Genomic DNA, 26,213 nt, shown 5'->3' on the forward strand with positions numbered 1-26,213 from the left:
GCTTGATATCATATAAATATGTAAATTTGATGATAATCTCTGAAAAACATCTGCTGTAAGAAGATGATGATAAAGAATGGATGCATATTGAATGCACATCAGCATTTTATGATCACATGGACACACTGGGCAGACCTTCCATAGAAGGGTATTTTCGCTTTTGTAGCATTCTGCTTGACCTGATCGAATGCCCCCGCTCGGAAAGTATCAGCGCAGACCAGGCACGTCTTCCAGTTCTTCTTCTGGTAGTAGTAGGCCATCTGCTCAGTGGTGTGGTGTTGTTGATGTTGTTGTTGATGTTGTTGTTGATCTTGTTGTTGATGATGTTGTTACTGTTGTTAATGTTGATGTTGTTGTTGTTGTTGATGTTAATGTTGTTGTTGGTTGATGTTGTTGATGGTTGATGATGTTGTTATTGATGTTGTTGTTGATGATGTTGTTGTTGATGTTGTTGTTTTTGATGATGTTGTTAATGTTGTTGTTGTTGTTGTTGATGATGTTGTGTTTGCGAATCCCTGAACAATCCTTGTTGCAACATTAACCAACCAACCACCAAAGCAAAAATGATCTACCAACTGATAAACTAACCAATCAATCAACTACCATAAATAAACAAACAAACAAACCTTGGTACACGTAGTTGTCTTTCCACTACCCTGTAGGCCCACAAACATGACAACGTTGGCGTGATTCTTTTGTGGCTGCCAGGCCTTTACACCTGGATCTATTAACTTTCCACACAAATACAAATTATTTATAAAATTGAATAAAATTTTATTTTCAACAAAGTTATTAATAAATAGATTGAGAAAGACTTTATTCAGTTGAATAATTGTATACTTTGACAAGTTCTTTAAAAACAGCTGACTGTATCATCCTCCTTTTATTCAAGCCAGCTGCCATCTCATCAAAATCTATAACAGATCTGTCCAATCGGATTATTTCAAAATCATTTGTTTCGTTATTCTTAAAAAATTACATACTTTCTTGAAAGGCATTTATTGAAAGAATTCATAATTTACTTTTGCGACATGTTCAATCATTCATTCAATTAGAATCACTTATATACTCCATTCATATTCACTCACTTAATCATTTCATGCATAATTTATTCACTAATGTAATAATTTTTTGCCTTTTTAATTTACCTGACATTTTCTCTGAGTTTCTTGACAAGAACAACATTTACATCAGATGCTAAGAGGGCAGCACATATCTCTTTAAGCATGGAGTTCAAAACCTTTTCAGTGTTTAGTAATTAACATATATTTTAAAATGTGAAACAAATTTATAAGACACACAAGTTTCATATCATTAAATTTTAATATGTAGTTAAATTTATTACATTCAATATAATTTGTATTAAATATAGGTACAACTAATCAATTAAAACGAACACACATACTTCTTCATTTATAACAGTAGCACTGCTGAATGCTCTTAGGGCCGATGTTATCTTCCTGCCCAAATCCGCCAACACCATTTTTAATTAGTAATTAGTAGGCTTATAAGAAACAGAATTATCTTCACTTCTTCTGTGATATGTCGTTATTTCCTAACTTTTCAAGTGAATTCTTTGAATGTAAAAGTTTTAAAACTTAGTAATATTTTTTTATTTATTTTAATTGACATTTTAAATTCTGACTACAAAATTGATTAAAACTAATTTTCAAATTTTGTCTTACAAACAAAAAAATTAATCTAAAAAAAATTCTAAAATTATATTTTGAAGTTAAAAATTTAAAATTCTAAAGAAGAGGCAAGTCTTACTAACCAAGTGGCGTTACCGTTCTTGATTTCCGCTTGATGAATTTTTTAAACTTATTTGTGTTTTAATGATTCAGTAATTTTATCTTATAAATAATTCGTTCTATTTATTTTTATTTAATTAAGAAATTAAATCGCCACAGGACGTTTTTGTCTTGCTTTTGCATATGTTTAGAAATTTACTAAAAACCGAATCTAATGATGAAATAAATTCAATTCAGTCTTTCTATAATTAATTATTAATAAATTACAAACGTTTCGATTTTTAAAAATTAGGGAAAATTTAAATATTTTTAAAAGAAATATCGAAATTAAACTGAAAAAGTAAACTTACACATCAAATTTCAACATGCCTAGATCTAGGACGCGTTTTGTTATTATTAACATCACTTCAAATTAATTTTGGATGGATATTTTTCACTTCAAATTAATTTTGGATGGATATTTTAATGGAATTTAGCGAGGCGAAACTCCAACGAATTTTACACGAAATATATATTCACGGAACGCAACCAAACTCCAAAATATAGACCTAACTTTATTGGACTGCACGATAATCAATAACAAAATAGAAAACTGTTCATGGTAAAAAGAAAGAGAAAAATATAATCAAAGATATTCATTTCATCGGTCTGAATAATATAAGTAACAAGGACGACTTTTTAATCGCTTGTATTTCCAGTGCCATCAGCTCCATCTTCTGATTCCTGTTTTGCTTTTTTAGCCTGAAACAAAATAGACAAAACTTAACTAGGAAAAAAATAATAAACAGCCAAAGATATTAAAGAGACTAAGCTTAACTACTAATGTAATGTGATAGAAAAGTAAAATCACTGAAAATATGACCAACAGTGCAATATAATACAAATCGTGTTAATGTAGGTGCTAAATAGTTAAAGCAAGAATCTAAATTAGGTGAGGACCTTAGGACCAGCTTTCCCACCCTTTCTCTTGTTTCGGTCATTTGCTCGTTTGCTCTTCTTAACGGCAGAGCGAGTGGCTTTCGATTTGAAGATATCCTTCCAGTGCTCAACCTCTTCTTCGCCTTCAAATTACAAACAATTTCATTTAGGCAGTCAAAATACAAGACCAGTGAGGATATTTCTATGTGTATTGAACAAATTTAGATAAATTGCAGCTAAACAATGGGATAAATAGCGTTAAAAAAACAACGTACCTTCCAGAACCTGACAGGTTATTTCTTGCTCATTAAATAAAATCTTGCCATCCTTTTTTTCATTCTCTAACTTCTCCAGTGTAGTCTTGGCTTCGTCAGTTTGAGAGAAACGCAATTTGGCCTGGTAATAAAAATTGAAAAAAAAATTAAAACATAAAGATAACATAGAAAGAATAAATAACTTGAACAGAAAGTGTTTAAAACTGACCATAAGTCATAAAAGAGATTCTAAAACAACTATTAACAACATTCCAAAATATGTTCATGCCAGGAAAACTAAACAAAACATTCACAGTGAGCGCCAAACAGCAGTAAAAGAATGAGTAACACTAACTATATTTTCTTTCTCGTCAACATCCACCCAGATAACTTTACCAAACTTTTCAAAATGTTCCTTCACTTGATCAATTCTCAAGCCAGATGGCAGGTTCGCCACCTTCAGCACTGCTCCAAACACCATCTTATCTTTGATCGCCTAAAAAGTAGAATATGATTTGCTTGCTATTTCATTAGATTCAAAAGATGAATTTAAAAATTAATAACAACACAGCCAATAATGAAAATAACAACAACTCGAAACAATTAAAGAAATAGAAAAAATAACTTTAAAAAGTTGATCACCAACATTTATTTCAGACTGCTCCTTCTCTTCTTTTTGCCTGAAGGAATAGAAATTATCCCATAACGATTAAAGTCACAAAAAACATTTTAGAATGTACATAAAATACAAAAAACTAATATTAACTTTGAATTAAAAATATAATAACTATGCACTACTAATGTTAAATGTCTAACTTTTCAGATTTGTCTTTCCTCTCTTTCATTTTCTTGTCATAATATTCTTGTCTATGAAAAAAACATATTTATATATATATATATAAAGAAAATTATTGAAAATAGTAAACTCATAAAGTGAATGGGATCTAATCGATGAGTAGTAGAAATATAAAGTGTAATTTAATTTGACATTTATATAATGTCAAAATAATGGGTCAAATTAAAAGCAATAATGTTAGTTACAGTTACGAAAATGATGAAGAAAATGATGATGATGATGAAGACGATGATGGTGATTAGTAAATGGTGATAAAGGGTGATGGTTAGCAAATGATGATGAAAGTGAAAATGATGATAGGCAACCATGTCGATGATGATATAGTTAGTTCAGGGGTGGGCAAACTATGGTGGCCGTGAGGGTCTTGTTCGCCAAAAAAAAGGTCGTCACCAAACCAAAACAAAAAACGAAACGTAAAATAGTTCTCAATGTGGCCCTCACACATGTTTGCCTACCACTAAGTCAGTTGATGGTGATAAAAAAATTCCTACTTATAATGTTTAATCATCTCGACATCATCTGAATATTTGGTATTTTCTGATTTTATGAAGTTGTCAGCGTCTTCTTTAGTTTTGTAGGTCACAAAGCAGGAACCCTTTTAAAAGAGGAGGACAAGGTGAAATAAAAGTTCAAAATGTCCAATGTCGTAGATGATGGGTTTTTTTCGCAGGAGTTTAACAATTAAAAAACGTAATTTACCATAATAATACTGGTGATGATTTACATGTTAAAAAAAGCAAAACTTGGGTGGAAAAAGTATAGGACATGTTTGATAACAAATAATGTTTGGCTTAGTTGTATAAAAAATAACCATTAAAAGTGAAAGAATAGTGGCAATGATAACCTAAAATGGCAATGGTAAAAATAAAATTGGCAAAAATAATGACAATCAGCAAAATGTCAATTGAAAGCTGAAGTACCTTAAAACTTTTTTTAAAATCTCTTCTCATACAGACGTGCTCTACTTGGCCAAACTTCTCAAAGAATTCCATTAAATCATCCAACTTCGCGTCTAATGGAAAACCTTTCTAGAATATTTATTTTAAATGAACCAACAATTTAACATTTAATTCTTTGAAATTATTATGTGTTAAAGTGTTGTTTAAAATTGACAATTAATAACAACTTTGAAAAGGTTTTAACTCAATAAAAAAGTTGAAGACGATTAGCAATTACTGAATTACTGACAGCATATATGGTTCTTTGTTTAGATTCTTCTGCTGAATCTTTAGTTGAGGTAGGCAGTGGCTTGCTCGGATCTCTTCTTATTTTTAATTTATCTTCACTTATCTACATGTTGGTAGCAAACAATAATGTAGTAAAATTTATTTAGTCAAATTGGGTTATGATACTTTTTTAAAAATTTGAAAATGAACAAAAAGACAAAAGTAATCAAAAAATAACTAAAAATATATGATTTAGCAATTTACTTCGATCAAACCAGCTGTGGATTTTTTCAATGCATCCACAACGACTGCTGGGTCCTCAGTGATCTGCTTCAGACGATTGAACTTCAGCAAGGTTTCCATCGACACCCCTGAATGTGTGTGTGTGTGTTTGCCCAATTTAGTGCACATTATTTAAAATATCTATATATCAGTAATTTTACTGAACCATAGAGAAATGCTAATTCAATATTCTATAGATTATAGAATGACCTGGCTTCTGCCTAATGTTTGAGAAGCTTGTTACTCGCTTGCCACTGAACATAATTCAATTAGGCTTGAATATATCAAAGGATCATGAACAAAAAATGGCATGTCGCATAATATCTTTCTGAATATTTTTATTTACCTCTACCACACTGATAAAAAACTCGTTTTAATTTTACACAATACAACAACTTTGATAGCACTTTTATATATCTGTTTTGTTACTAAAACATCTGATACCTCTGTTAACACCTCAGACCATACTTTCAAGCATACTGTGCATGTGTGTGCCATGTGCCAACCATATGTATAAGATAAGATAAGGTCAACTTTATTTAAATCTTTTTTTAGTTACTTTGATCGATAAAAAAGTCAAATAAAAACGTACGGCCAGACCACACATGTGGCATGAGGTGGGCCACCAAATAATTTGATTTGAGAGTTCTTTAAATAAAAAAAATTACTAACATCCATCATCAAGTTTGATTTGTTCAAGAAGAAACTTGTCTCTGGCCAGATTTGAATCCCCAAAATAATACTGTGATAGCGTAATTATGACATTGATTATGTAATTGTTATACAAAATTAATTAATCTGCATTCGAATTCCAATCCGAATCGGCAAATCCTAACCATAAATATTTATTTATAATAAACTTTTAAATTATAGAATTAAAAAGTAAATTAAAAGAGCAAAAGTTTAGTTTTAAATAATAAAAATTAACCTCGATCTGTCGAATAATTTTCTTTTCCTCAAGCGACAATTCCGATTGCTCAACCATCTTTATTCTCGAGAAAACAATGCCGAATTGAAACGGGGATTATCACAATCAGAGCAGGCAGGGCGAAAGGTGGTAGCGATAATGAACAACGTGTTGTTGATGGAAAGAAATCTAACTAACCATAAAAAATTTAACATTCTTTTTGTCCTTTGTTACATTCTTCACCGCTTAATACAAATCAATAGTTTTTAATTAACACAATTGAATAAAATTATTAATTTAACAAAGTTTATGTATGCAAAATTGAAAATAATTCATTATTTAATAGAAAGTTTGTTCGTTAGAAGAAACCTTCCCAAAGCAGGTTGCTGCGTTGCTGTCTATTTCATCAATATTGTATGGGATGCTCATACATTCATAGCTTATATATATATATATATATATATATATATGGTATGAATATATATATATATATATATATATACAAACATATGTATATATGTATATGTGTGTGTGTGTGTTTCTATTATAAATGTCTATATATTCATTAAAAACAAATATTCATATGTTATGAAACATTGAAGGGTGTCTTGTGTGTTGGTTTATTTTAATTTGACAAAATTTTGAATCCATAAAAATGGTATCGAGATATTAATACTGTTTTATTAAAATGTAATGAAATTATAAATTTTTTATTAATGGACGTGATTATGTTAATTGTAATTAAATAAATAAATAACATCTGAATGGAGGATGGCTGGTGGTAGTCTGTTATTAACAATATCTGATTACAAAACCGCGTCATCTTAGACAGGTTATGTCATACTTTGTCGGTTTTGTTTTGTTTTTAGAATTTATATCTGGTTTGCCCATTAAATTATTAATTAATTGAATATTTAAAATTAGTTGATACAATGTTACTTGGTCACTCTTCGCTGCTGCTAGATATGAAAAAAATATTGTCTATTCAAACATAACATTACGAACGAAATGTGTTACAATGTTTTTTGCTTTACTGTGTACGGTGTCGTCATAAGATATATTGATAACGTTAAGAAATGCATTTCTCATCCATGCATTCTTCTTTGTCATTCCTGGAAACGTAACTGGAACACAATTTTTTGAAACAATAAAACAAATGACTGAACTTGTACAACTATATGCAGCGTAAGCCACATTTTTCCAATGAAAAATTTTCAATCCGCGTTCAATTTCCAACGACAGGTGGATGGTATTGAGATTAGAAGGTGGCTACGAAATGTCGGCTGATCGTGAACATTTCCTCATCTCGCCACAATAAAACTAATGCAGGCAGGCAATTTTTCATTTTTTAATTAAATTTATTCTCATTAAAAAATTTCATATTTAAGCAAATTTATTTACTGCGAATTAAACTATTTGCACATGAAAATCGCACCATTGTCCAACAGCACGTTACAATTTAAAACGCGAATCTTCTAACCTAATCCTTCCCTTAAGATTGTAGTACAAACATCCTGAGCTTATATGGGTTGTCAAAATCGTACATGAGATAATGGGCCGATTGGCGAATTAATGCGATACTAGCAAACCACGTGTGGCTTTCAGGTATTGCCACAGGTGTCTTGCAGGTATTGCCACGTGTGACCTGTAGACATTGTCACATGTGGCCCATATGGGGTATGCATCCACAAGTTGTTCATATGTGTCTAAAAACATGTGTGAGCATCTCGGTCTGCGCAACCTGTTCAACTAAGTTTGGACGTAATGCGGTCTTTATTTTACTCCGACAATTCTGTCAGTTTATTAGAGTGTAGTACGCTAGATGTGGTTTGATTTCTTATTTTACTGAAATAAACCAATTAAATCAGTATCAAATGAGAAATAAAAGTTGAAGCAGACAGTTTTACTGAACAATCAATCAACCAAACAACAAGCACTGAAGACAACTCTAGAAAATCTATATTTCGGTATAAACATCCATAGATAACATAATTTAATTGATTTCAAATACACGATTTTGTTTATTTCAAATAATTTGGTTAATGGAAAGATATTTTTTACATAAATTCATAAAGAAACTTCTGGTTGTTTTTCTGATTATTATCACATAGATAAGCATTAAAACATAATTATACTAAGCATTCCAATGGACCATCTCAAAAGTGTGTGTTAAAAACGTGAAGTCCGTTTCGCATTTTAAATTGTGGCCATGACTCAAATGAATTCAAACCGTCAACAAGTTTATATACGAATTTTTACAAATCAATTTTTGTTGTTGAGTTTTTTATTTCAATTTTTGTTTTTGAAGTAAGGGTGTCATTACTTATGGTTCCATATAGTTTCCAGATATGTTGAATTTTCATTTTTAGACACTTTCTTTATGTTGTACATTTTTTTATCTGACAGAAACTTTTTACATTATTGAATAATTTTGTCAAATTTTTTCAACTTGATGATTTTTGTTGAAAAATTTTCAACCTAATGTAAACTTGAACCTACCAAATAAGTTTTAATCAAACATATACTCGAATGACTCTTCAATATAAATTTTTTTTTGTTAATTTATTACACACAAACACGCACAAACACACACACACAAAAACACACACACATCGATATATACATTTACATATAGGTATGTGATTTATAAGACATCAACAAAAAATAACAATAACAAGCAACAACAATACTAACAATAATAATAACAACAACATCAACAAATCTTTACTATCAATTACGTTCACAGACCTTTTAAGTGTGTGAGCTGATGTATTGAGAGGGATCTGTCATTATAATGGCATCTGTCTATATACCATTCTAATCTTTGTTTTAACTCGTCCAATTAAAAAAAAAGATAATATTATTATTATAATATTATAACAACAATAAATAATTATTATTATTACTATCACTATTTTCTTTATAGGCTATTTAACACGATGGAACCGCTATTACAGCATTTTCTCTGGGTTCCATTCAGATGCAGACTACTTACTAGTTACTACCACTATGACCACTGCTACAACAACTACTACTACTGCTGCTACTACTACTACTACTGCTACTACTACTACTACTACTACTACTACAACTACTACTACTATTGCCAGTGCTGCTGTCATTGCACTTACTATTACTACAGCCACTACTGCAACAGCTGCTACTGGCAGTAAGTACTAATGCTGTTACTACTACTTCTACTACTACTACTACTACTACCGCTGCTACTACAACTAGTACTACTACTGGCATAGTTTCAAATTATCTACACTATTTATATTGTTCCAAGTGTTGCAGACTAATTACTACATCATACTAACAATGGTGGTGATGAAAAGATGGAGTGAGGAGATATTTCGTATGAGTGGAATAATGATGATGCCAGTCGAAAACAACAGCAGGCATTGATATCAAATAATAACACATGATATGTAATCTGATGATTTGATAGATGGCATGATATTTTGTGATGATATTTGTACAACGATGATGACGCCACGATGGCACAAGAAATAACGTCCACAAACAATAATAACACCAAAAGCATATAAACAACAAGAACAACAACAATAATAATAAGAAGAAAAGTAATATAAATTATCAATATTAATATTGAAACAAGTTAATAAAGAGTATTGATTGATAGATATCAATCAATGTATCAATTGACAACAATTGATACATTGATAATAATTACACAGATAATTTGTAAGCGAAACTTTCGTCCCAACCGTTAATTATTACAACGATAATTATTTTTTTATATAATATATATATATATATATATATATATATATATTTATATGTATATATATATTATATATACCTAAAATATAATATAAACTATGTAAAGCTAGACACACAAATAATAACAATTAGGTGATTTTATCTTTGTTTTAACATTATATCAAAGACTCTGAACGTGGTTCATACAAATGTGTCTCTCTCTCCTCTCTCTTTCCCTCTCTCTCTCTTTCTCTCTCTCTCTCTCTTTCTCTCTCTCTCTCTCTATATATATATATATATATAAGTATATATAGTATTGTAAGAATACTACTGAATTGTTGACATTAAACCATTTAAAGTTAATCTTTTTAATGTTTCTTACTAGAATTTTAAATTTCCTTACTAAAAAACTAATATTTAAAAAGACAAACTTTAAATTGATTAATGCCAACAATTGGGTAGTAGAATTCATTCATACTGTATAAAATATGGTCTCCTTCCAAAATAAATATGTATAAGATGGGGTAGATTTATGAAATCTACCGAATTTCTAGCGTTGGATTTTGCTTTTAAAGTTTCTTCAGTTGGTTGTATGTTGGTTGTAAATATTTTATAAATCCAACCAACCAACCGGTAGATTTCATAAATTACTGCATTAATTATGCAGTAATTTATAGTGTGTCTTTTACCAGCATTTATATATATAATATATATATATAAATGCTGGTAAATTTATGATTATGCATATATATACATATATATATGCATAATCATATTCAAGTAAGCTTTTGCATATTCATGAAATTATTAATTAGCTCATAAGAACTAATGCAGATAAATACATGTTATATTTATGTATACGTATATATATATATACATACATGTATGTTTTTGTATGTTGTATAATAAAAATGTCATATTTATATATGCTGCAGATGAGTCTGCAGGCATCAAAGTTGATTTCTATTATATGTATGTTTGTATGTATGCATGTACGAATGTATGTAGATCTGTTTGTGTTTGTTTGTATGTATGTATATGACTTTTTACACGTGTGTATAAACGTATAGCTTATGTATGTATATAAACTTATAGCACATGTATAGCGAATAAAAGGTTATATTGTATTATATTATGTATGCAAGCGCATATATAAGCGCATTTCTTTTTATACAAATTTATGAATATACACGTGCATGCATGTTTATAAAAATTCCTATATGAGTATATATTTTAATAATACTGCAACAAGTTATACAGTAGTATATATATATATATATATATATATATATATATATATATATCTTAATGATTTGTTTATATTTGATGTCTGACTTTACTTGGAAGAATTTGATAAGAAGATTTTGAAGTTGAAGATTTGATAAGAACAGTGAGATGAAACACAACCCTGTGAATCTATAGAAGCAAATGATTGATGATGCAGTGTTACAAACGTTTGAACGTCGTTGAACCGATAACGAAAAAACAATTTTCTCTTTAGCTAATCAATTTCTTGGGTTCTTTTTATTATTATCTTTTTTGAATTTTCGGAAAGATTTTTAACTGAATTATATAATAATAATTTTAATTTTTTTTTGTAAACTTCAGTAAATGGCTGACCACACCTAAGCGGAAAATTAGTCAGGGAAGGTTCGAAAAAAATTCACAGAACTCAAGGAATACATCTACACCAACAACAACAACATTAACAAGAACAACTTCACCGACAATAACAACAACATCAGCAACAACATCAAAACCATCAGCAGCCTAAACCGTTACAACAGCAAACAAACGGCATGATACGTTAATTACTTCAAATACTACAACCTCAGTCGATATTATTACCAAGGATATCTCGAGCAAGCAAATCATTGAGATTACACAAGTTAGTAACTAGCAATACGAGTAGCGTTATAACGTCGAATATCCCTGCCTTGACAACCCACCATCTAATATTCACACTTCATCGTCGTCGTCGTCAACAGCAGTAGCAGCAGCAGCGTCAACATAGCTGCATCAGCCACAGCAATAAAAACAGTTGCATCTAATAATAATACTGCAACAAGTTTTACAACAGCTAATAATACTAATACTACTTCTTATAACATTACCACTGTTGCTGTGGTTACAGCTTCATTGCTTCCCTGCGAGTCTACTGCCTCTGCCACATCATCATCAACAGCAGCGACATCAGCTTTACCGTCGTAGTAACGCCAACAACGGCATCATCGGCGGTTGGAATACAAGTAAATTTTTTTGTTCTTTCTTTTTCTGCTTTTGAAAATGGCAGATCAGGTTAAAGATCTTGTTTACGTCTATTTAGTTTCGAATTGAACTTTTGTTTCGCAAAAACTGTAACATCCACCTACACCAAACGATGAACAGACGCATTTGTATGTGCACTCAAACAGTGCATCTTGCGCACGAAACTGATCTACTATCCACGGCCAAGGGTCTACGGGTGCTGCTCAGTCAGCATTTGAACCCGGTCAGCGTGGAATGACAACACGAGACACGACACTTTTACAATCTGAGCTAGCTGTTTAATTCGTGACCATCTCTGACGTCAAACGTGTAGCAATTTTAAAAACGTTCAACTACCAATACTTATAAAGCATTCATTTATCTTCAAACCTTCTGATGTAGACATCATTATTAAGCCTGAGTAATGTCTGACAATAATTGAACATATGTCATTATTAATATTGTTATTATTACTACTATTATTATTATTATTATTATTATTATTATATAATAATAATAATTATTATTATTATTAGTAGTAATAGTAGTAGAAGTAGTAGTAGTAGTAGTAGTAGTAGTACTAGTAGTAGTATTATGATTACTACTATTTATTATCGTTTCAAATCTTGAAATCAATTCACATTCACGCACGTAATATTTAACTCTTCAATTCCACTCGACAGTACAAAGTACACGCCGGCCATTTCTTTTACTCAGTTTTTGTTAACATTGATTGATTGGTTGGTTGGCTGGTTGATTGATTGATTGATTGATTGATTGATAATTATAATTAGGTAGGTATCATGCAATCATTTGTAATCTAGGCAATAATATAAAGAATGTTAATTAAGTAATTAACTAGTTAATTGTATTGGTAATTATGCACGCACGCACACACACAGACACACGCAACTGCAATATATATATATATAAATATAAATATTTATTTACTTTTTTTTTCATTGTAAAGGACCAAATAAGTTTAAAATAAACTTTTGGAGAAACCACCCTTAACTGAGTCATAAATAAACATAAAAGTTCAAAAGTTAGAAATTAAGAAAATCCATTTCAGTGTTCAATCAAATGCATTCAAATACTATATCAAAATTTTATAAAAATGTTAACTAGAATGGAATACATTCAGATAATACTTATGAAGTTGTCAAATAATCAAAATAAGAGCGGACAGACAATGACGCACTCGCACCACCACACACACACTCACAACACACACCCACATATCCACCCATTCATATTTAAATATATGAATGGGTGTGTGGTTAAGATTAAGAAATATATATATATATATATATATATATATATATATATATATATATAACAAAATGTTTATATGATATAAAATAAAAAAATTATTAATAGAAACGTAGTGTATCTATCTTCTAAAGAATTACTTGCCAAACGTTGATTAGGATCTCAAAAGAATTAATGAGACACAGACACAAACACACACATACATACACATGAATGCACACACTTCAGATACACATACACACACGTACGTCATGCAAACATTCACAATCACTCTCACAAACTCACACACACACACACACACACACACACACACACACACACACACACACACACACACATATATATATATATATATATATATATATCACAATGTTTTAAATATATCATCAAATTTGTGAATGAGTAATAAAATCGATATAATATATTACATGCATAATTGAAATTTAAATATAAAAAAATGTGCGTGTGTGTGTTTGTGAGCGTACGTGCGTGTATATACATATACACAAACATGCACACACGTATATAAAATACCAACAATACCTCAAATTAACTATTCAGCAGAAGCTTATAATTCGTTAAACAATGCTAATTATAAAGATGATGACATTGATGAACATTAATGATAATGATTGGGATGGTGATGATGATATATGATTAAGATAATGACATTGATGAAGAAGATGATAATGTTGCCATATATATATATATATATATATGTGTGTGTGTGTGTGTATGTGTTTGTGTGTGTATGTGTGCGTGTGTGTGTGTTTTTGTGTGTTTGTTTATGCAAGTGCATGTGTTGTTATCCCCAATGTTTAGTCTCTTAACCTGCTCCCAATTTTTCTTCTTATTCAGATACATTCTTTGTGTTTAGAAAATAACAAAACTCTGGCAACATCAACAATATCACCATCATTATCAGCAGCAGCAGCAACAACAACAACAACAACAACGATTTCATAAACAACACCTTCATTATCGTCAACGGTGACAATTGCAACATCATCGCCATCATCAACAACCGCAATATTCTTGTCACCTTCATCGTCAGCTACTACAAAATTTGTAGAATTCAGAAAAACATCAACAACAACATCAAAAACAACAACAACATCACCAACGACATCAACAACATCAACGACAACATTGGTTTCCACATTAGAAACGCAACACAACAATCACGCAACATAAATCATGTCAGCAGCTACGACAGCAGCCAAAGCAGCTGCAGCGACAGAATTGTCACCACCACCAACAACAGCAGCAGCAGAACCAATTGTTAACAACAATGAAACATCAAGGGAGAATCAAAACGAACCTCACGTGACTTGTCAATCAATCAAAATTGGGGAGGAGTATGAGCGGAGTCGTAATAAAGATGATGGTGGCCAAAAAAGTTTGAATGATGAGGAAATTGTAAATGCAGGTAACTAGACAAAAACATCATCATCATTATCATCATCATCATCAGTGGCGTCCCTAGGGCTATTGAGGCCGGTGCGAAAACATTTGAGAGGCCCTCCTTCGTATAATTAGAGTTAGAGTTAAGACTGTCTTAGATTATATATATATATATATATATATATATATATATATATATATATATATATATATATATATAACTGTATAAAATATGGTCTCCTTCCACCGTGTGTATATATATATATATACACACACGGTGGAAGGAGACCATATTTTATACAGTTATGTATGAATTCTACCGAATTGTTGGCATTAATCAATTTAAAGTTTGTCTTTTCAATTTTTCTTACTAGAATTTTCTGAAAATTGTTCAATTTATTGAAAATAAAATTATTATCCAAGTTCATCACGAAAATGTATCCAAACTGTTGTTATTCAAATGTGATCGTAACATCAATATACGAATGTTGTTGACGCGCACAGTCTTCAATAAAACATTTGAATTCATATATTACATGATTACGCTTCAAAGTAGAATCGTCTTTAGGAGTGCAGTTGTTCTTTAAGACCAATTGTGATGTCTTACAATTTCTTTAGTATATCTTGAGTTTTATTTTATTATTTGAAATCATTTATTTGCAACGTGTTACAACAATTTGCAATTGATTGCTGTAAAGTTTTTTTTTATGATTTGTTTGAGGACTACTTCGTGTATTTTTTGTGCCATTAACATATGATTTCTGTATTATGGGGTTATGTCGTTGTTATTGTTGTTTTTGAATGTATTGCTATATAACATTATATATAAACATATTATGTATGAATAAATATTTAAATAAAAAATAAAGGCACAAAATTTTATCCCTCAAATTATTAAGGAAATTATTTATTTTAAAATTTGTGTATATCGGCTGTTCGGATGCCCGCTTTTAGTTGAAGGCTCGGGGCGGTCCGCTCCCCACCTCCATCGGTACGCTAGCGATCATCATCATTTTTATAATCATTGATTATATTTGTCATCACCATTACTCTCATCGTCATCACCACCACCATCATCACCGTCAGACGCCCACAACAACATGATGCCCACAGAGTACATTGCCGACGAAGTAGTTATGACTAAATTTTCATCATCGCCATCATCATCATCATCATCAACATCGCGTGATAACAACAACAATGGCGTTGATGTTGGTTTAGCAGCTGCAGCAGCAGCAACAACAACGGCAGAAATATCATCAGTAGCAGCAGTAGTAGCAGCAACGATGGAAACCTCATCTCAAACCGCAGCATCTACAACAGCAATAACAACAACCACAACCGCAACAACAACAACAACAACAACAGCAACAACAAATGAAACAGAAAATGATAACAACCCTGACAACAACCAACAGCAACAAAATGATGATGGAGTAAAAAAAATTCTTGAAAAAAGAAGGTGTAAAGTAAATTTGTAAACTTTAATTAGTATTACAAATAATAATAACAACAACAGCAATTGAAATTATTGTTATTATCACTATTATTATTGTTATTATTATTATTATTATTTCAATGTTTTAATTAAAACTTTTGAGATTAGTCCTATAGGTTTCTACAATCCTTTTAAACTGTCATTAATCGATTTAACTTGGCCGGACATTTTTAAAGATAACCTAACAAATTGTGCAATTAGTTCAACGTATGCAATATACTGTGAAAGGAACAAAACGTGAACAATTTTTTGTATCATTTTTTATCATCCTTGTACTCAGATGTGAATGACGAGCATTGATGACTATAATCATTTATATATTTATGAAATTTGATTTTAGATTTTTGAGGTTCAATAATAAAAAGTGTTTCCATTAAATATTAGATTCGTCATAATGGAGTTAGTTGAGACGGAAAAGGACTATGTTAAAGATTTGGGATCTGTCGTCGAGGTTTTGATGATGATGGTGATGATGATGATGATGAGGATGAGAATGATGATGCTGTGATGATGATGATTTTTTGTTTTTGTGGTGATGGATGAAATGATGCCGTTTTAGTTAATGATGATAACGATGATGGTGAAATAACAATAATTATAATAATACCGACGAAAATATGATGATGAAAACGATAACGATGACTCATTCATTTTCTCACTCACTCACTCACTCACTCACTCACTCACTCACTCACTCACTCACTCACTCACTCACTCACTCACTCACTCACTCACTCACTCACTCACTCACTCACTCACTCACTCACTCACTCACTCACTCTTTCACCAGGGTTACATAGCCACCATTCAGTCAGCTGATCCAACATCCTTACCATCATCACTCCAAGGGAAGGACAAGATCGTGTTTGGAAACATCCATCAAATATATGATTGGCACAAAGAGTAAGATGATGAAGACGATGATGACGATGATGAAGACGACGATGACGATGATGAAGACGATGATGACGAGGATGAAGACGATGATGACGATGATGAAGACGACGATGACGATGATGAAGACGATGATGACGATGATGAAGACGACGATGACGAGGATGAAGACGACGGCGATGATAAATACTAAAGACGGTGATGATGCTATGAGCCAAATAAAATACCAAATGGCATTAACAAATATGGTAAAACAGATAAAATGATGAAAAAAGAAATAAGAATAATAAAAAAAAAATAATAATAACAATAATAATAATAACAATAATAATAATAATAAATTTGGAATTCTTTCCAGGACTTTCCAGCAGGAGATAGAAAAATGCTTGGAGGATGAGGAAAAAGTTGGCAGTGTCTTCACAAGATACGTTAGATTTCTGCCTTATTAACTTTAGCGAATAATTTTATAATAATAATAACAGAATAATAATAATAATAATATTAAAATAGTAATAATAATAATAATAATAGAATAGTAATAATAATAATAATAAAATAATGGTAATGGTGACGATGGGACACTATGATACGGTGATAATGATAACAATAACAATAACGATAATATTGATTAATAACAACTATGATAATAATAATAATAATAAATTTTAAATTTGATAATATATTGAATTATTATCGTAATTACATATTCAGGTTAAATATTTAAATACGAAAAATACATTTTATTAGTAATCAAATTAAATGATGCATACATTTTTTTTTCAATTTTTAGGAAAGAAGGTTGTACATGTACGTGAAATATTGCGAGAACAAGCCTAAATCAGAATATGTAGTCGCCGAAAATACTGATTATTTTGAAGTAATTTGCCATTATTAGTAATTTTTTACTTCATATATTTATTCCTAACTTGATAATTAAATTATTATTAATTAAATTAATACGTAAATACAAATTAATTGTGATTTAATTTTAAAGTGATTTGTCATTCGCAGTTTACTGTTTTAAAATAATTTGATATTTTTAATTCATAACTCCGAAGTAGTTCGTCATCATTCGTAAGTCATCATAGTCATTCATTGTTAACGTTAATGAAATAATTAGAGGAACAACACACACGCACACACAAACAAACTCAAACACAAACAAACAAACACAAACAAACAAACACACACAAACATACAAACACACACACACAAACAAACACACACAAACAAACAAACACACATAAAAACAAACAAATAAACACACACACCGCGCACCACAAACACCACCAACACGGACACTGCAGCAGTAGGATCTGACGCCTTTCAACCCTTACTCAATTTTGAAATCACTATTATTAAATGAAGTAGAATTACTTTTATCAATTATAAACCTCGCTTCGATCTCTATCTCCTAAGTAAGCCAACGAGAGATGAAATTGTGCCAATTAGCATTATCCGAAATGAAATAAGCATCCGCCCTCCACAATGTGTGTGTTTGTCGTTGAAACCTCCGAAGCAAGTGCACGAGACCTTTAACTTTAACCTCTTTAACCTATAATAATAACACGAAGGACATGAGACAGAAGCTTGGACACCGATTGCAGCTGGCCGACCTGCTCATCAAGCCTGTTCAGCGCATTATGAAGTACCAACTGCTACTTAAAGTAATGAATGATTGAATGAATGAATGAACGGATGGATGGATGAATGGATTGATGAATGGATTGACGGATAAATGAATAAATGCATTTTATTTATATAACTTTAAGAATAAAGTTGTTGAAGTTTAAAAAACTTTCAATACGACTTTAAAAAATAACATATTTTGAAATTGTTATGGGCATTTTTTTGACCAATAAAATTGTTGCCAGTGTCCAATCACATACTTATCTGACTTTTAAACAAATGACCACGTCCAATCACGTACAGATAAGTATGTGATTGGACTTATCTGACTAAGATTATTGAATTTTATTGGTTGGCTGTGGGTCCTGCTTCCTTTCACACGCCAGTAATATTTAAGAAATTTTTATTGCGTTGTTAGTCAGGTCCGAGCCAGTGTTTGGTTAATTAATTTTTGTTGCTGATTTCATCACAATATAATGAGATATTGCGTGAATATTTATAGAACAAATTAACATAATTAATTCAGAATTATTATCACTAGGACATATTGAAGTACACTGAACGAGCCCACTTGAATACGACTGACCTTGAGAAGGCCCTGAAGGTCATGCACGTGGTACCAAAGGCGGCAGACGATATGATGAATGTTGGCAGACTCCAAGGGTTTGATGTTAGTAATCGTAGCAGTAGTTATTATTATTGTTATTATTATTAATTTGGACAACCTGGTTGTTGAAGCAGCTAGAAATTGGCGATCAATACCATTAGATGCTGTGTGTCTGAGATACTGGGCCTAACGTTAAATATCGGTTGTCATAGCATTGTTTCTCTCAAAGCCACAGAGTTGCAAATGATAATTAAACTCTGCAATTACTTCAAGACAAATTCAAATGATGAAATTCGCTGTCATTGTCGTGAAGCATCGGTGGACTACAAGACGGTGGACAATATGCTTTCTGATTCAAGCTCAACATCTCAGACACTAAAAAAGTTGGAAAGTGGTCGAATAGCTGCCAGCCTTAACCCCGTTGTCTCGCTTCAAAATCAAGCTTTCCTGATCGAGTCGGTAACAAATGTAATATCACCTTCGCAAATAACACACTGGTAAAAAAAAAACTAGATTCACTACCAGATACCTTATACAAACTCGCCAGAAAATATTTAATTCAGCAGTTGTCGACCAAAGCCAATCTATTCAGATGGAGTAAGACACTGATCCCCTATGTTCTTTCTGTGGCTCTAAACAGACGAACAAACATGTGACGTTCAACTGCGTGGATCCGTAGTTGCGTTGGAACGATATAGAGAATGGCATGACAGGATATTGACCGAAATCGTTAACTGTTTGTTGTCACGCCGTACCACGGGTCGCCTGATATTCGCAGATATAGAAAAGGAAGAAGTTCGACCAATGTCACAACTGTTCGTCAATCTTCGTCCAGGCATCGCCATCTTACGAGTCAGAAGAATTGAGGTCGTAGAGTTGGCAGTATGTCACGAGACAAATTTGATTCATTCTAGAAACTTTAAACAATCGAAATACATTAATAGTTTAATTTCATGTCTAAACCCTGATTTTAAAAATTGTTCAACTATTTTAAATACATTTGAAATTACTCCAATTGGCTTTTTTAATATTTTTAATTTAATGTCATTTAAAATCTTATGGCCGAATTCTTTGATCGATAAATTAATTATTCCTGCTATTAACTCAACATACGCCATCTACTGAGACAGAAGCACTTTATAACGTTTTAAGCATGCCGGCAATTTGCACTGTCATATACAACAACGGGCAGTTAGGCTCTCATTGTGCATTTAATTATTTCCAACAATAACTTCATCCATTTTTCTCTTTATGTCGTTGGTTTCCCGTAATAAAAGAGTTTACATTATAATATAATTACATTAATATTATATCTTTAATGATATTGTGGTTTTATTTATATAATTATTGTTATTCTTGATGTTGGAAAAACTTAACATAAACGAATATGGATCGCAAGGGCTGAGGTTTGAAGTAAACCATGAAACAAAATGGACTGAGACATACGATGGTAATGGTGATTCTTCGTACGTCGAAAATAACCCAGACGTCAAAACTCTGATTGTTTGATCTACCTCAGGAATGAATTTTTATTCATGCAGTTGTTTCAATATCGCTGCTAATCTTATATCTTTATCGTGATTTTTGCCTATCACATCAATCTTTAGGTGTCGTAATTAATGATCTTTAAAAGGTGTAGATGTTATGTAAGTCATATCATAGTTTTACCTGTCGATTTGAACGTAATTGTCAATAAAAATGAAGTTTCCTAAATGCATTTGGTGTCGTAATTTTTGTTCCGATGAATTATTTTATTCATTCATTCATTCATGCATTCATTCTTTCATTCTTTCATTCATTCATTCATTCACATGGTATGGAGATGATAAATTAAATTCGACTGTTTATGCTCACAGGGTAAAGTGACAGCTCAAGGAAAACTCCTATTACAAGACACACTTCAAGTATTATATTGCTTATAATATTAGCTAGTATTGTTACACTTACACACACACACAAACACATACACATATATATAATTTATTAATTTACTATATAATTTACAAATAAACGCCTTTCTGTCTTATAAATGTAATCATAATAAGATAATTAGTTCATGATTTATTTCTTCAAATTAACTATGATTAATTATCAAGTCAGGCAAGCTTTTTATGTAACTATATACAGAAGAAAATTTCCATACAAGAGGATAATTAATCACCGTTATATGCTTTTCTCATTGTCCTCGCTTTTTTAAAAAATCCCAAGCCAGAGAAGCTATGAAAAAAAAATTATTTCGTTTTCATCAATTATTAATCTTATATAAATATTTATATAAATATAATATTAATTTATCATAAATAGGATCATTAATGATAATTGATAACACCTAATGGAATATTGAAAAACACTGAATATATTGCAGTGCGCAATCAACATATAATGAATATTCCTTCACTATAAACACATTTTTAAAACATTTTTGCAGATCTGTATAAATTTAAATGAATAAACATGTATAAAAAATTATAACGAAATAAAATTATGAATGATTGACTGAAGGCGTATGAGGTGAAAGTATGCAAATACGTGTGAGACATTGAGTTACACATTGCATATAATATGCGGGAATCACCTAGCAATTGAACTCGCTTACTGCAACAATTGTGCCAGGCACCTTATCCATTACACCATCACGCTCTGCCCATATCATGTGCATTATATACTATATATATATATATATATATATGTGTGTGTGTGTGTGTGTGTGTGTGTATGTATATATTCAATTAATATGTGTATATATATATATATATATATATATATATATATATATATATATATGTTTACTAGAAAATATTGGAATATTGAAAGATATACTTATATAGATAAGTATAAAATAAAAACGAATGATTGACTGAAGGTATGCGAGATGAAAGACAGCAAAGTGATGATGATGAGGGAGAGGAGGGTATTCTTGTTTGAGCAGATCATCATCTTCAGCGAAGTTGTGGAGAAGAAGAAGAACATGGCGTCCTACATCTACAAGAACTCTATCAAGGTTTTATTATTTTCTAATTGTCATTATATTATATGATTATCACTTTGCTCTGTACATGGAAATGCTGGTCTGTATTGTGTGGTCTGACCTGAATGTTGCAGACTCTGTGGCACAAAAATTAAATTTAGAATAAAAGGAATTTTTAAGAATTGAACGTTTGTCGAATGAAAAACAAAAAAACTTTACAAAAATCTTTAACTCTTACCCACGCAGATTAATCAGATGGCGTTAGAGGTAAACGACCACCGCCACCAGCAGCAGCAGCTACAACAACAACAATCAACTTCACCAAGCAGCCAACAACCAAGCAACACCAACAACTCTACTCTTAACCTCACAACAACAGCAAACAACAAGAACGGTGATGGTGAGGAGGAAAACGACGATGAAGAGGATGACGAATCTTCGTTGATGTTCACCCTGACAAACAAATCGCCAACCTGTAACGAGGAGGTGGTCTGCAGGGCCCTCAATAGGGCCTCCTACAACACCTGGATCACCGTCATCGAATCACTACTCAATATGCAGGGAGATTTCTTAAGGGGTAAAAATAATAATATTAATATTATTAACTATTATTATTAATTATAACATTAAAGAATAATAATATTAATTGTGATATGAATGTGAGTTGAAATTTCACCCCATCAGCTCTCCAGTCCCCGATTGCTTACCAGAAGGAGTTGAATAAAGATGGGTGAGTTTGTTTTTGACCATGATGATGATGACGATGACGACGATGATGATGCTGGTGATGATGTAGATGTTAACGATCATTATAAAAATAGCAAGGATAATGATGATGAAATAGCAAAAACAATAATGTTGATGATGATAAAATAACAAAATAAAGCGATAAGAGATAAGACATCAATCAAAATGACGCTGACTCTCTTGAATCTACCCCATGTAGTGCACTAACCGGGTTCGAACGCTGGCCGTGCTCAACTCAAAAACAAACTTTCGGCTTGTGAGCATGATGCAAAGCTTGCTATTACGAAAAATTCCGTGTGACGTTGAGACAGACAGCAAAGATTTTATTTCAACCAAGTTAATAAAACATATTCATGGACACACAGAATAATTTACATATTTACAAACTTTACATGTAAAATTATAATATAAAAGCAAAGCGTAAACAAACAAATTGCGACTCAGGTCCTCCGTGAATTACGACATCGAAGCCCCAAGTCCCCTCACCTCCTCGTCACCCTTCAACTTGTCTTTGAGGAAGACCAACAGTCAGCCACACTCGTCCAAAAGCACATCCCTACTTATCCCGTCGTCTTCGTCGTCGTCTTCATCGTCGTCTTCGTCGGCCAGTGGTGGGAGTGGTGGGATCTTCGGGAAGAAGCATGGATCTTTCAAATACATCAGGACCAAGTTCGTTTCGACGTGTTCTGTTGCTGGTGATATGAATGCGCGGAACGTTGTCGATTGATACTACTTCTGATACTATTTTCAATGGATACAACTTTTTACAATGATAGCAATAATAGAGTATTGGTAACAATTTTACATTTCTCACTTGTTTCGCCTTGTAATGAATCGACAAAAAGACGCAATGTAAAATTTTCCACAGAACCATCCCAAGTAGCAAACAGCAACCCGGAAAAACCTCAAAAGCGAACAAAATCTTCTCTTCAGACAGCAAAAAACTGCAACTGCCACCTCTCCACCCAACATCAACAACACCAGCATCATCATCAACATCAACAACATCATCATCATCTTCGTCGTCATCAGCCGCTCACCAGAGACACACCCTCATAGATGGCATTCGATCTACAATATTCAGCGTCAAATCAAGGAGCCAGGAGGACCTCCACAAGTCTTCTGAACAGCAACAGCCACGACAGCCGCCACATTAACATCAACATCAGCTATGACAACTTCAACAACAAATACTGTGGCAACAACAACAACGTCGTAATCACCAACTACTACATCATTATCGACATCAAAAACCACAACTACTACTACTACATCAGCAGCTGCAGTAACAACATCGGCTACTGCACTGCGACAACAGCCACAACAGCGTCAACAACTACAAACAATTACAACACAGCCACAAAAGGACGAGATGAACATTTCAACGACATCAACAAATATTTTAATTCGTAACGCAATTATCCTCAAATGCAAACCCTACTGCCAACAGCGTCACCATCATACCTACAACAAAAAATTCTTCATTAGTAATAAAAACAATCATTCACAACAATATACCAGTAGCAATATTATGAAAATTAACTTCAGTATCAATAAAAATTGAGTACAAATATTAATTGGGCAGCGAGATGGTGTAGCGGTAAAGTGCTTGGCACTGCTATTGCAATGACCGGGTTCAATCGCAATGAGATCTCCGCCTGTCATAAGCCATGTGTGTGATGCACTGCCTCACGTGTATCTTCACGCACTGTTTGTTTGTTGGTGATGCATCTTAAAAATAATAAAAAGTTAATTTTAATGTAAAAATAAGTAAGTAAATAAATAAATATATACAAATAGATCTTACCTTGGGTTTTATAGATCTATAAATATATAATTAAAAAATTGTAATAATGTTTGACATTGCATTTAAGATTGACAACAACAACAACAACAACAACAACAACAACAACAACAACAACAACAACAGCAATAATTTGTATAACAACAGCAACAACCTTGCTAGTACCAACGACAATACAACACAACAACATCAATCACACATCAATGACATTAACCATGTTTTCCACAACAAAAATTCATAATAAATACTTCTTCTGCTTACATTAACGTTAATGACGATGAAATTAACTTTTTTTTTCTTGAAGCAACAACTGCCCTTCTACTTATAATATTATCGTCATTATTGAATACTTTTAATTTATTTTTAATTTATTATAATTTAACCTAATAAAATTGTTTAATAATAATTAATAATTATTTTATAACGGTGATCATTAGATTTAACGTGCATTTATCATTTGGTTAGAATTTATTCATTCATTTTATTCTCTTTCATTTCAGTTTTATAACATTTCGTACCTAAATAATGCAATACACTTTCTATTAATTTTTTTTCGGATTTTATTTGGTATAACTCTGTTTGTGTATATTTGTATGTTCCATGTTTATGCGTATTTTTGTATGTAAGTGTTTGTTTGTATGTGTGAGATATTTGTATGTAAGTGTTTGTATGTGTGTATGGGATATTTGTATGTAAGTGTTTGTTTGTATGTGTTGGATATTTGTATGTAAGTGTTTGTTTGTATGTATGGGATACTTGTATGTAAGTGTTTGTTTGTATGTGTGGGATATTTATATGTAAGTGTTTGTATGTGTGTGTGGAATATTTGTATGTAAGTGTTTGTTTGTATGTGTGGGATATTTATATGTAAGTGTTTGTATGTGTGTGTGGAATATTTGTATGTAAGTGTTTGTTTGTATGTATGGGATACTTGTATGTAAGTGTTTGTTTGTATGTATGTGATATTTGTATGTTCCATGTTTATGCGTATTTTTGTATGTAAGTGTTTGTTTGTATGTATGGGATATTTGTATGTAAGTGTTTGTATGTGTGTAGGGGATATTTGTGTAATACATAATGGTAAATATTTTTTTGTATTATTTTGGATAGCCTTTTCATGGAAAAAAAAGTTTGGTCTCGAACTTCTTACGTCTACTGCTGCTGCTGCTAAACTTCCATCATTGCTATCTTCAATGATTGTTTAATTAATAATTAATTAATTAATTAATTAATTAATTATTATAATTAGTCGAGATTTGCAGAGTAAGGGTTTTAATGCTGTA

At 31.6% G+C, this 26,213-nt stretch overlaps 4 protein-coding genes across 4 annotated transcripts in view; 2 read left to right on the plus strand and 2 right to left on the minus strand.

Moving 5' to 3' along the window:
• Nucleotides 1–2,068, minus strand: part of HELRODRAFT_189679 (hypothetical protein) — a gene marked incomplete at its 3' end in the record, with an annotated part of 6,958 nt that extends 4,890 nt beyond the window's left edge. Inside the window, exons 1-6 of the mRNA XM_009031103.1 lie at nt 1,775–2,068; nt 1,406–1,574; nt 1,149–1,240; nt 841–925; nt 627–731; nt 136–260 (exon numbers count right to left, since the gene is read on the minus strand). Coding sequence (XP_009029351.1) covers nt 136–260; nt 627–731; nt 841–925; nt 1,149–1,240; nt 1,406–1,483 — 485 coding nt within the window. The 5' untranslated portion in view covers nt 1,484–1,574; nt 1,775–2,068. The remainder of the gene's footprint in view (nt 1–135; nt 261–626; nt 732–840; nt 926–1,148; nt 1,241–1,405; nt 1,575–1,774) is intronic.
• A 2,198-nt stretch (nt 2,069–4,266) lies between these two features.
• Nucleotides 4,267–5,972, minus strand: HELRODRAFT_69844 (hypothetical protein; the record flags this gene model as incomplete). The annotated part of the gene is made up of 5 exons (XM_009030616.1): nt 4,267–4,374; nt 4,700–4,807; nt 4,968–5,069; nt 5,210–5,316; nt 5,900–5,972. Coding segments are annotated over 5 exons (498 nt in total), but the record flags the coding sequence as incomplete, so codon positions are not given.
• A 3,171-nt stretch (nt 5,973–9,143) lies between these two features.
• Nucleotides 9,144–14,709, plus strand: HELRODRAFT_165259 (hypothetical protein; the record flags this gene model as incomplete). The annotated part of the gene is made up of 5 exons (XM_009031104.1): nt 9,144–9,303; nt 11,648–11,748; nt 12,154–12,158; nt 12,249–12,351; nt 14,587–14,709. 5 exons carry the CDS (start codon nt 9,144–9,146, stop codon nt 14,707–14,709), a joined length of 492 nt encoding a protein of 163 aa, XP_009029352.1.
• Nucleotides 14,710–16,666: 1,957 nt separating this feature from the next.
• HELRODRAFT_69535 (hypothetical protein) lies at nt 16,667–22,448 on the plus strand (the record flags this gene model as incomplete). The annotated part of the gene is made up of 8 exons (XM_009030593.1): nt 16,667–16,732; nt 17,072–17,184; nt 17,534–17,603; nt 17,966–18,052; nt 18,750–18,842; nt 19,346–19,474; nt 21,268–21,315; nt 22,275–22,448. Coding segments are annotated over 8 exons (780 nt in total), but the record flags the coding sequence as incomplete, so codon positions are not given.
• Nucleotides 22,449–26,213: the final 3,765 nt, after the last annotated feature.

The sequence above is a fragment of the Helobdella robusta genome (assembly GCF_000326865.2).
Source record: "Helobdella robusta unplaced genomic scaffold HELROscaffold_7, whole genome shotgun sequence".
In the NCBI taxonomy this organism is placed as follows: domain Eukaryota; kingdom Metazoa; phylum Annelida; class Clitellata; order Rhynchobdellida; family Glossiphoniidae; genus Helobdella; species Helobdella robusta.